This window comes from Lonchura striata, chromosome 11 (genome assembly GCF_050655825.1).
Source record: "Lonchura striata isolate lonStrDom1 chromosome 11, ASM5065582v1, whole genome shotgun sequence".
Classification (NCBI taxonomy): domain Eukaryota; kingdom Metazoa; phylum Chordata; class Aves; order Passeriformes; family Estrildidae; genus Lonchura; species Lonchura striata.
In genome coordinates, this window is record NC_140713.1 from 2481772 (window position 1) to 2493856 (window position 12085).

General features: G+C 49.9%; 1 protein-coding gene across 1 annotated transcript; it reads left to right on the plus strand.

The window, feature by feature from the left end:
- Positions 1–4578: 4578 nt before the first annotated feature.
- Positions 4579–10839, plus strand: LOC110472756 (uncharacterized). The gene is made up of 2 exons (XM_077786422.2): positions 4579–4893; positions 6910–10839. Exons 1-2 carry the CDS (start codon positions 4579–4581, stop codon positions 8305–8307), a joined length of 1713 nt encoding a protein of 570 aa, XP_077642548.2. The 3' UTR covers positions 8308–10839.
- The last annotated feature ends 1246 nt before the right edge of the window (positions 10840–12085 follow it).

Genomic DNA, 12085 nt, shown 5'->3' on the forward strand with positions numbered 1-12085 from the left:
GGAAGACCCACGTGTGGGACAGGGAGATCTGCTTCCCCCACTTCCTTTGTATGGCCCAGCAAAAAAAAATGCTGCATGATTCAGACCGGCGGCCAGGCGGCCCGGGAGGTTTCGGTGTATTGCCTGAAATGAAACAAAGTTGGGATCCCGTTGTTCACTTCTGCCTGGAAAGTCCCATTCCTCATCTGAAATAGTCACAGTCCTCATCTGAAAACTTCTGTGTGTCTGGCTGAGGACACACAGCCCCCAGGAGAGCTCAAACCTGTGCTTTCCTTGGGACTTTCCCCTGGAAAACTTCTTTGCGGTGTTGTTTTGAAACGTGTTGTTGTAGGAAACATTTGCATTCTACATTTTTTAAGTAATTTTTAAGTTCTGTGTGTAATGGAAAACCCCAGGGTGCTGTCAGGAAGAGGCACATCAACAGCAAGGATGGAGCTCCAGCCAGTCCTTGGGGCATCCACAAGCCTGGGCTCCCTCTGGGACTGGGACAGGAGCCAAGGAGCTGTGGCAGGGGAGCAGAATTATCACAGGCTCAGCTCCAGGAAATTTCTTAGAGGCACTTCCACTAAATTAAAAAAAAAAAAAAAATAAATGTTTAAAAAAAGTTTTTTACAAAGGGAAAATGGACTTCATTTTCTATCCCCATTAAAGGATATATAAAGCTGAGTATAGTAAATGGTGTTTAAAAGGAAGCAGCATCCAAATTATTAAAATTGCACTTGGATTTTCTGTAAATACTGGATATTATTCAACTGTAATCATCATTCAATACTCCAAAGATTGACACAATTATAATTAATACTTAGATGGGAAGTAATTATATGGTTCTTACTGTTATATAAATTATACCATTACTGAGAAATATGCACACGATGAGATATAAGGTAAGCACGCATTTTTTGCTAAGAAGATGACAGTAAATATGTATTTTGCTAAAATGTGACAATTCTTTTGCAGTTCATCAAGATTTTCAATATTCTCAGTATACTATACCCAAAAGAACAAAAAACTCACCATTTTGCATTGTAGGCAGGCATTGCTAGAAGGTAAAGGCTTATCTCACAATTGTGTTTTTACCAGAGAGAACTGCTCTTATCTATAAAGTGTTCATTTAAACAGTTTTGTGGTAAGCAAAGCACCCTGCAATGAGAGGAACGACTCTCTACCCCAGCTCTGAGGGGGCAGAGATGCCCAGAAGTGCCCCAGTCAGGTTTACTGGCAGGGGAGCCAGCAGAGAGGGAAGCAGAGGGTGGCTGTGCAGAATGGGACTGGCTCTCAGGGCTGGCTCCTGCAGAGCTGCTGTGCCCTGGAGCAGCAGGGCCAGGCTCTGGGCCTCGGGCTGCTGCCGGGGGAATCTAATGAACCCACAGTAGAAGGGAAATGTGATTTTTTTCCCCTGAAAGTGAGGCTCTTCCAAGTAACATGACCAAGCTGCAGGCTCTTCTGCAGACAGGCACAGAGTGCTTTTCACACATGGCAGACAAGTCCCTGCCTGTTACTGATGCTCAGTTTCTCTGCATGGTGGGAAACCCTCTGGTTTGACTTTTAACCTATTTAACAGGGATTTCCTGCCCTTTCACCAACTCTGTATCTGTGTTTTACAAAACAAGCTGACTTTGAGTAGATGATAATGGGAGATTTACATATTACCTCATGTTAGCAATGCATTGGTAAAATTGTAAAAACTAATCCAAATCTTTCTTTCTTCCTTCAGTAACAGTGAAGTGTCCCTGACGCTGTGGTCTGGGTTTGGCAGCATTCCTTAGAAACCTCTGCCTGCTCCCTCTGGTGGTGTGGAATAAACACCATAAAATTCTCTCATCCTGTTATCACAGAATAATCCAAATAATCCCAGCTGCTGTCACATGGATATGGGAGCCAACCAAAACATCCACATCCACACTGTAGCATTTTTCTGAGTTACCACTGAATACTTGGGTTTTGTGATTCATAACAAACATATATAATTTAAAAACAAACTGTGAATTGGAGGCAGAGTGTGCTTCCTTCTGTGATATCTTACCACCATCACTTGCAGGAGTGGTTTAGCATTTTCTGCTCTTGTTAAGCTTTTTAACTGAGTGATATCCAACAAAGCTGGAAGGGGGGGAGTTCATAAATCCAAACAGACAGCACTAGAAAGGAAAAAATTAGCTGCAAAACTCTACAGAGGGTTTGCAGCTGTGAAGCTGCTCCAACAGCTTCCAATGCTGCTACTGCAAGTGTTGAAATTCCTTGTAATGATTCAGTAAGAACATGCTTTCATTTCTTGAAAATATTGCAGATCTTGGGTAAATCTCAGCAAAGTTGGCAGAGTGATGTTGCTCTTGAGAAATTCATCTCCTGCTATCAGATATTATCCTAAACCCTTGAATAATTCTAATACCAGTGCTAAAACCCAGGTTTAACACAGGCCTTTGCTTTATTACATGGGTAAAATCAGAAAGAAAACTGGACATGCTGTTTCTTGCTACATGATAACAACCCTTGTATTTCTGTAGTCATCTCTTCTGCTTCAATTTTTAGTATACTGATCTTGTACAGAACTTTTAGTAAAGAACACACATGTGCTTGGATTGGCTTCTGTGCTTTTTATTTTATGTCTCTGGGATCAGCCATGACTGAGCAACTGCTGAAGAAGCAACTCTGTGCTTCAGTCACTCACATTTGGATTGTACCTTTGTCAGAGGCCACAGGAGTAAGCACTGGAGCAGTCAGGTCCCCTCCTGCTCTGGAGGACAAGTCAGTGTCCAAGCTCGAGAAGAGCAGGACACTGAAAATGGCAACATATCACCAAGGGAAAAGATGAAAAGCCAGGAAATAATATGCCAATCATCTCAGAAATATTCAAATAGATAATTTTTTAGCAGAGCAAGGTGAGTAAAGATACATTTCCTGAATGGAAACTACATCCAACTGATCTAAATGGTCTTGGTACAGTCTGACAAATTATTCCCTCCTTAAACTACAGAAATAATTTCTATGTGAAATTATGACTATAGACTTCTGTGAATTAAAATAATAATCATCATATGAGATAACATTTCTCAGTTTGTAAAGTCACACAGGTGCACCAACATCATGGTGGCCACAGGTAGTGACTTGAAAATTTGGATACCAAAAGTCAAGGTTAGAAAAACACCTGGATCACAGGTGTGTTTTCCAGCTGCTCCATTTAACCTAGATGCAGGGCACTTGTCACCCCAACAGCAGATACAAACCTCTTCCAGCTAGAGACATTACCACCAAAGAGCCAGCACAGAAGCTATACCATTTGTGACCATTGAGAGCTGATACCTCTGTTAAAATGTACAAATAGTGCAAACTATTGATGACCAGGGAGCTTTTGGTGGGTTACCAGCAGCTCCTTGCTTTGTGCAAACCAAGTTAAAGTACAGAAGCACCACCCTGCAGTGTGAGAATTGGCGCTGTGCAAGGGGAGCCACCGACGGCCCGGGACATTCCCACACTCTCCCGTCCCCTCAGCGCCCCTGTCACAACAAGCCAAACCCAACCCAGCCCAGCGCAGCACAGCCCAGCCCAGCCCAGTCCAGCCCAGCCCAGCCCAGAGCCCAGCCCAGAGCCCAGCCCAGAGCCCAGCCCTGTCCCAGCCCAGCCCAGCCCAGAGCCCAGCCCAGCCCAGAGCCCAGCCCAGCCCCGCCCAGCCCAGAGCCCAGCCCAGCCCAGAGCCCAGCCCAGCCCAGCCCTGTCCCAGCCCAGCCCAGCCCAGAGCCCAGCCCAGCCCAGAGCCCAGTCCAGCCCAGCCCTGTCCCAGCCCAGCCCAGCCCAGAGCCCAGCCCAGCCCCGCCCAGCCCAGAGCCCAGCCCAGCCCAGAGCCCAGTCCAGCCCAGCCCAGCCCAGCCCAGCCCAGCCCAGAGCCCAGCCCAGCCCAGCCCAGCGCCCAGCCCAGCCCAGAGCCCAGCCCAGAGCCCAGCCCCGAGCCCAGCCCAGCCCAGAGCCCAGCCCAGAGCCCAGCCCAGCCCAGAGCCCAGCCCGGCCCAGCCCGGCCCAGCCCAGCCCAGAGCCGAGCCCAGCCCAGCCCAGCCCGGCCCAGCCCAGCCCAGCCCAGAGCCCAGCCCAGCCCAGCCCAGAGCCCAGCCCAGCCCAGCCCAGAGCCCAGCCCAGCCCGGCCCAGCCCAGCCCAGCCCGGCCCAGCCCAGCCCAGAGCCTAGCCCAGAGCCCAGCCCAGCCCAGCCCAGCCCAGAGCCTAGCCCAGAGCCCAGCCCAGCCCAGCCCAGCCCAGCCCAGCCCGGCCCAGCCCAGCCCAGCCCAGCCCAGAGCCCAGCCCTGCCCCGAGCCCAGCCCAGAGCCCAGCCCAGAGCCCAGCCCAGAGCCCAGCCCAGAGCCCAGCCCAGCCCAGAGCCCAGCCCGGCCCAGCCCAGCCCGGCCCAGAGCCGAGCCGAGCCGAGCCGAGCCGAGCCCGGCCCGGCCCAGCCCAGCCCAGCCCAGCCCAGCCCCGCCCCGCCCCGCCCCGCCCCGCCCCTCCGCCTTTCACTTTCGGTTGCGGGGTTCCGCCCCCCGGCCTGACTGACAGGCGGAAGCACCAATGGCAGGCGGGCGCGCGGGCGGCGCGGGCCAATGGCGGCGCGGGGCGGCGGGCCGGGCGCCATGGCGGAGCGCGCGCTGCGGCGGGAGTACGTGTCGCGGCTGGCGGCGCGCGCGGCGCAGGGGCAGCTGGCGGCCTGCGCCGACCCCGCGCTCAAGGCGCGCGCGCGGCGGCTGCTGGGCCCGGGGCGGCGCGGGGCCCTGGACGTGCGCGCCGCGGCCGAGCGCTGCCGGCGGGCGCGGGGCGGCCGCGCCCTGCGCGACCTGCTCAAGGCGCTGGAGCTGCTGGAGCTGCTCTGCGTCCACCTCCTGCTGTGCCCCTGGCGCCGGGAGATCCGCTCCCTCAAGGTACGGCACTGCCGCCCCCGGGCTGCAGCGCCGCCTCCGCGGGCGGGGCTCGGAGCGGCGCCGGGAGGTGGGAGCGGGGCCGGGGCTCGGAGCGGGGCCGGGGCTCGGAGCGGGGCCGGGGCACGGAGCGGGGCCGGGGCTCGGAGCGGGGCCGGGCTGCTCTGAGGTGTTCTTTGGCCTTCACAGGCCCTGTCCTTGCTGAGGCCCTCAGTGCTGAGCAGCTCCGGGGGCTGTGATCAGACAGCAGGGAAGGCAACAGCTACTCCAAAGGCTTTGCCTTTCATCACTGAAAGCTGCGGCCAGAACCTGTCTGTGAGCACAGATGTTTTCAGCCGTGGCTATCTGCTGTGGCCAGGTGAGCCAGAGCCTCTCTGGCCTCTGATCCCAGCTCAGAGCCTGCAGGTGCTGGAGCGGGCAGGGACAGCCCCTCGCAAAGAGGAAATACTGCTGGGTTTGCACGGCTACCCCACTTTCCCAGCACACTGAGCACACCTCATTGCCCAGAGACACAGCCACCTTCACACATCCCAAATTTAAACAGACTCCCCAGATACCCAAATGCAGACTTATTGCCCTTGCTTTGACAACAAGTGCTGGTGATTCTTTGATTCTTCCTGCACTTAGGTCTCACCTGTGGATTTTCAAACAGCTGTAAATTCCTGTTCTTCTCACTCATCTCCCTAAAACAGAGCAAAGCATAAGATAGGTCTACACTTAATGCTTTCAGCTTTTCCTAACACAAGAATCCTAGGCTGCATTAAAATTAAACTTTGAAGACCACTGTGGGCAACCCAAAGTGTAAGACAGCCTGCTGCAGGCCTGACATAATTCTACTGCAAGGCACAGGTTGGAGAACAACCAGTACCTTGTGCTCGTACAGATTTGATTAAAAGCTACTAAAATACATGGAATAGTATTTCCCATGTCCTGCCTCTCACCTACCCTGATATTCCTGCAGTGCCTGCAGCTGCTCCACCTCCAGAAGGAACAGAAGGTGAGGAGTGCAGGACACTGTTAACAGATTTCTTTGAGAACTATACTGTGGCCATTCTGGAGGTTAATTTTGTTCTCCTGAGCTTTTTGCTTGTGACACCGATGCTCAGGGGTCAGCCTTGGTCTGGCCCAAGCTGGGCAGCCTGAAAACAAGGTACCCCACTCCTGGAAATCCTGACTTTGGGTTCCCATCTCTGTTCTGTTCTGACTTGCCAGGAGTTGGTCATGCCCAGCTCAGAATAGTCTCTCCTGTCACAGGGTTTCAGACAAAACCAAAAACCACTTCCATGTTACAAACTAGGCCTCCTGCCTGGGGTTGCTTTAAAACCAAGCAAACATTGAACAGTTTTTAAGTTCTGCACAGCAGCAGTATTTTATTGGTGTTCTGGAGACAGCTTCTGCAAAGACAGGTGTTTGGACAATATTTCTGTTAGAATAGTTTCTCCTCAGAAAGCTGCTTTTAGAAAATGGCAGTTTAATTCCAGGGTAGTAAAGTTCACAGCAGGAGCTTGAACCATGGAGAAAGAAAGACAAGACAGACTTGTCCCCATTTCAGAAATGGGATTCACAGTGAGTGCATCATGCCTTTTTCTTCAGGAAAATAACTCAGTGATTCATTCTATAAATCTGTGTTTGCTTCAAAAGCTTAGGTTCAGTAGAACACAAAAGGTTTATTTCTGAGTTTCTCTAGTTTGACTAAAATTACTTCCTTACTCTCTTCCTTTTTTTGAATACTGGTACTCTCAGCCAAGACCCCAGCAGGTTTAAACTGGCACAACTTCACTGGAACTGATGTGCTGTAGCAAAGCCACAATGCTCGAGAGGCTGCCAAAACCTTGCTGTTAGAAGAGCCTCACTCACTGCAGTTCAAAACTCAGGCTTGTAGAACACGGCTGGTTTAAAGCTGTAAGCAAGTTTTGAAGTAATTTTGATCTTTAGGAAATCAGCTGTTTCACATTTCCCTGAACCCTTTTTCCCCCAGTGTTCACCAGCTTTTCCATGTTGTGTTGTGTTCTGTTCCAGACCTTCACTGGGAATTTTGTCTACTACATCCAGCCAGTGCTGGCGGAGGACATTGTGAAAGAACTCCTGGAGAAAATAGGTTATGTTGCAACTACAGCAACAGAGTTTTCACTTGTCAAAAAGAGAAACAATGAGGAGACAAAGCAGACTGCATTTGAGATATTCCTGGCAAGAATAGAGTGTGAAGCCATCCTCGAGATGACAAATGAAGAAACACATGGCAGTTTGGAGACGAGCCTGCAGCAGGGCACACAGACACATCAGCATCGAGGAGAGGAGGGTGAGGAATATCAGACACCCCAGAGAGGAGACACTGGAAGTCTGGGAAATGAAGGGAGCAGTGAGACACCTTTGTGCCTTGTCCCCCAGCAGGAGTGTTCAGCTACCTGTGCTGCATCCCCCAGCAGCCTCCAAGAGCACCTCCCGGGCAAGGGCTCAGACAGTGAGGACTTCCTGATCAAATACAGCGACATTGTCATAGCACAAACACCAATCTTCAGCGAGAGTCCCTCTCCAAAGGCTTTGGAGAAGGAGCCAAGAGCCAGGCCGAGTGAGGAGTGGGCCTTGACAGGGGCTGCAGAGCTGGCTGCACGAGCCCTGGGGCCTGCACCTCTGTCCCCAGGAGCCAGCGGCCCCCCAGCCTTTGCCATGTTTGCTGACAGTTCCTGTGACAGCAAAACCACCTTGCAGTTTGAAGCTCCAGGAGTCCCAGAAGGATCAATTGAAGCAGAAATTAATGATGCCATAAATTGCATAGACCCAGCCCCTGGTGATGAACCTACTGAGCTGAAGTCTCTACCCTACAAGGACTTTTCCTCTGCCCAAAACTGCTGCATCCCCAAGGAAGAGGACAATTGTGAGATGTCTTTAACCTTCACAGAACTACAAATCAAGGATGCTCAGGAAGAACTTATATATCCAGTAGAAGAAAGTGGCCAGCCTGAGGCAGGAGCCTATGCAGGAAGAAGTGACAGGCACATTAAAGAATTTAATCACTCCCAAATAAAACACACATACCTGACTGATGCTGAGGTGCACAAGAGAGCAGCGTCACACCCTGAGCCACCTTCAGGTCTGTGCTGCACTGCTGGGCACACAGAGGATTCCACAGCTGGTTCTGACAGCAAGAGACTGTTTGTGGATCCTGCTAAGGGACACTCAGCTTCTGAGTGCTTCAGGCATGTCAGAGAGCCCCCCAACCTCACTTACATCCCCCCCAAAAGCATTGATGTGCAGCCCTCACACGGGGGCAGGAGGAGCCTGGGGCAGCCTGCAGGTGACTCTGCTGGAGGCAGGGAAGGGAAGCTGGAGCACTGCAATTCCCAAGAGACTGACAGCCAGGAGCCTTATGTCATCATTGACAGAACCGACCAGGCAGGGCTGTGCCACCACATCTGAGTCTGGAGTGCTTTATCTGTCATGACCTGGGGGGGATTGTCCTCTCACCTGTGGCCTTGATCCTGTTGTCAGGGAGATGATTAGCTCTGTCACAACAGTTCTAAAACCCAAAGCATATCACTGCTTTGGGACAGTAAATAGCAGGAGTTACACAAATTCCTAATGGTTCCTCTCACAAGGAAACCTGAATGGTCACCATTTTAAAGGGTAGGCAAACTTCTATAAATTTAAATCCATTTAATTCATCAGTCAGATTCCTTCTGGCTGTTCTTAATGCCAGACATTCTTTCTTCAGCTGGGCATCCTACTTCTCTTTTTTACCTTCACAGACCTATCCCTGGAATATTCTTCCAGTACAAGGTGAATTCTTCTAAACTGGAAGAAATGCCATACTGGACTGTACTTTTGTTAACTCTCTGCATTGCTTTCAAGCTGTGTCTGAGCTAATCTTCCTCCTGACTTCAGCTGAAAACAGTTTAGAAAGTTTGATAACATTCCTTTAGCTTTAAAGAGGGAAACAGCTCTGTGAACACTTGGTTTTGTAAAGGCATTAACCTATGTTATAGGCTTTATATCTAATCAATATATAACCATTTGTTACCAAAGTATTTTGTGGCCACCACCACAATTTCCATGAGAAGCCTTGAGCATTGTAACTGTTCACTGCCACCAGCAGAGAGGTCCAGCTACAGCTGCCATTTCCCTTGCCCTACTTTAATGCTGCTTCAAGTAGCTTTTTCAGTAGCACTGAAATGTGTGCTGGTCTGGGCTGGGGTAGAGTTAATTTTCTTCACAGTGGCTATATGGAGCTCAGTTCTAAATGCTAAAAAATGCCTTTCATGTACAGTTAAAAAATATTAGCTGAAATGAATTTTGTATTAATTGTTTATAATTGACTTTCATCCCAGAAAAAAGTCAGAGGAGCACACGTGGATTAGACTAGAAAAACCTCAGGAACTAAAATATAAATATTTGCTTTTTGAAGAACTAATGGTTGAAATTTTGTCATCCCCTGATTCCAGCAGTGTAAGAGAAACAGAATTTTCCCAAGGTAACAGCAAGGGACAAGACTGCCTTCAGCTCTGGGTGGGCTTGTGAGAAATGGGTGTTAGGAACAAAAAGCCTTCACAGGGCTGTGTCCTGACCAGTAACAGTGGCATCCTTTGGGCTGTAAGATTCTTTGACATTTTCTGTGCTGTGCAAAATGTATGTCCATAGTGAAATTAGAATTAAGAACAAACTACAGATGATTGAGCTTCAAACATACAGAACCATTTCCAAATAAATTGTTCTTTTGGACTCTTAGAGAAGAAAAAGTTTTGAAAGTCTCAAGAATATCTGGTATCCCCCTACAAAGAAGCTGCAGTAAGCAAGATAATTACTTAGCACACAAAATCTTACTTTTAAGCTGGAATGCTAAAGATTTATAAGAGAGCAGAAGAATGGCATTCCTGCAATCACAAGCTTTAGTACTAGCTTAGTACTTCACTAGGAAATGCTCTCTCTGTGCACTTTCTGTTCTTAAGTTGCAGTGCTTTAGGAAACAAACAGCTGATCAGAATAACTGGAATATCAGAATAAGCTGCAGTTCCTGACTGGGAGTTCTTTCAGTGCAATGGGTTTTAGGCAAACCACAACCCTCCAAAAGCAGCACCATCAGATATTGTTGAAAAGCCACATAACTGTTTCTGTTCTGCACTAAGTGCCTGACAAATGTCTGTATAAAGTGATCAAAGTGCTAATGAGCTTTGCTTGTTCCAGCTAAATAACCAAAACCAGTAGGGGAAAAATAAATTCTGTACTTCTGGGATCATTCCCCTAAAATTACCCAGAAAATCCATGTGAGAGCAGTCTGAGTGCTGCAGTGAAAGGATTCCCCTGAAGGCAACACCCAGAGGGTAAAGCACAAGTGAAGGGCAAGTCTGCACTTATTTTGACAAGTCCAGGAATGAAACCCCACTGGTTTTCTCTACTCTCCAAGTACTTCCAGGTCATAATAAATTGATTGTGACATAAACCCAAAAAAACACCTGTGTTTTTCTTTATAAAAAGAGGTAAAATCAAAGAATGCAAACTGGTTAAGAAATCAATTAAATCTAGGGTGTTTTTAGAAACATTTGAAAATAATAACAAATACAGTCCCGTGCACCCTGTATCTTCACTATTTCTGCTCAGCCAGAATAGGGCTGGGGTCTTTCGAACAACTAAATAACAACTAAAATAAGCTCTCTATAAAAAGCTAGCTGAAAAAAAACCTCATGGCATTTCTGCAGTCACTTTAAAAACTGTGGTTTTTTAAAAATTTTCTTTCACCGAATTCAGTGGGATTACCAGTCGCAGTTCTTTCAGAACTAAGCTACATTGTGATGTCCCATAGAGCAGAAAGAACTTCCCAAATTCAATGAAGTTGCATTAATGTGGGCAGGATTAGAGCAAAACACCATTTCAAACTGGTTACATCTGCTTAACAAAACTACTTCAACTTGATGCACTTCATTTGCTGCTTCCAATAATAAAGTAACGACCATCCCACCTCTGGCATGAAATGTGTAAAGCCTGGGCAGGAAAGAGTCAATGCCTCAGGAACCTGGTGGCCACTCAGGATGTGCCTGGAAAAGGGAGCAAAGGAGCAGAGGGTAGGGCAGCACCTTCCTGGAGCCAGATTCCTGCTCTGGTCCACGGTGCCCACACAGCACAGGAGCAGGAGTGGGCAAGAGCCCGAGGGGCACTGAGAGCACCCAGCCTCAGAATGCCCCTGACTCCTGCCAGAGAGGCTCCACCCGAGGGCCCTGCATGGCCCTCTGTTTGAGCTGGCAGGAGGAATCGTTTCCCTGGGGAGGGACACAGCTGTTCCCATGCTAAATGGAATATCTGCAAGCCTCTGAACCTTTTGTTTGGTGGGTACCACCCCAAGGGATCAAGACTGAACATTGATCTGACGTGGACAGATCAAAATTCCAACAATCCAGCCTCATTGCTGTGAGATTTCTCCACTACCTACCCTTACCCTCGCCTTCCATACTTTGTGGTATTTTGTATCTGAATAGAAAAGAACCCAAAGAACTGCACCCCTCCTTTCTACTGCAATTCAACTGTTTGAAAGTCACAGAATTACCCTGGAGGCCTTTGGGTGCAGCTGTAGGGCAGCGCTGTGACCCAGCCCGAGCGCTGCGTGCCACGGCCACACTGCCCCGCAGCTGCAGGGTGGCGGTGGCTGCAGCGCAGGGCCCGGCCCCTGCCCCACGACCCCCGGCAGTGCCTGGCACACCCACCCAGCTGGCCAGGGCCTCAGCACAGCCTTCTCACTCCTACCCCAATGAGCTGAGGTTAAACAGGGCTGTTCCCAGCATGGATCCCAGGGGATCCCATTCCCACCGCCCTGGGCCCAGCCATCAGGCAGTCCCATCCCAGCCAAGCTGGGACTGCAGCTTCTCCAGGAGATGCCACGGGAGAGGGCCTCAAAGGCTGTGCTGAATTCCAGGGAGACATATCCACAGCCTTTCCCTCACCCACCAGGAGGGGCACGTGGCTGGGGAAGATGATGTGGGCCAGGCAGGACCTGCCCCTCCTAAACCCAGACTGGTGGGGCTGATCCCATGGTGATCCCATCCGTGCCCTGTGCTCACACCGAGGATGCTCTGCTGGGCCCCAGGGCCAGGCTGACAGCTCTGTCCTAAGCAAACCTCCCTCGTACACACACTGGCCCTTTGGTGGTGTTTCACCCCAATTCACCCTAAGGGCGTCATTAAGAGAAACCTGAGGTACCCTCCCTCAGAGG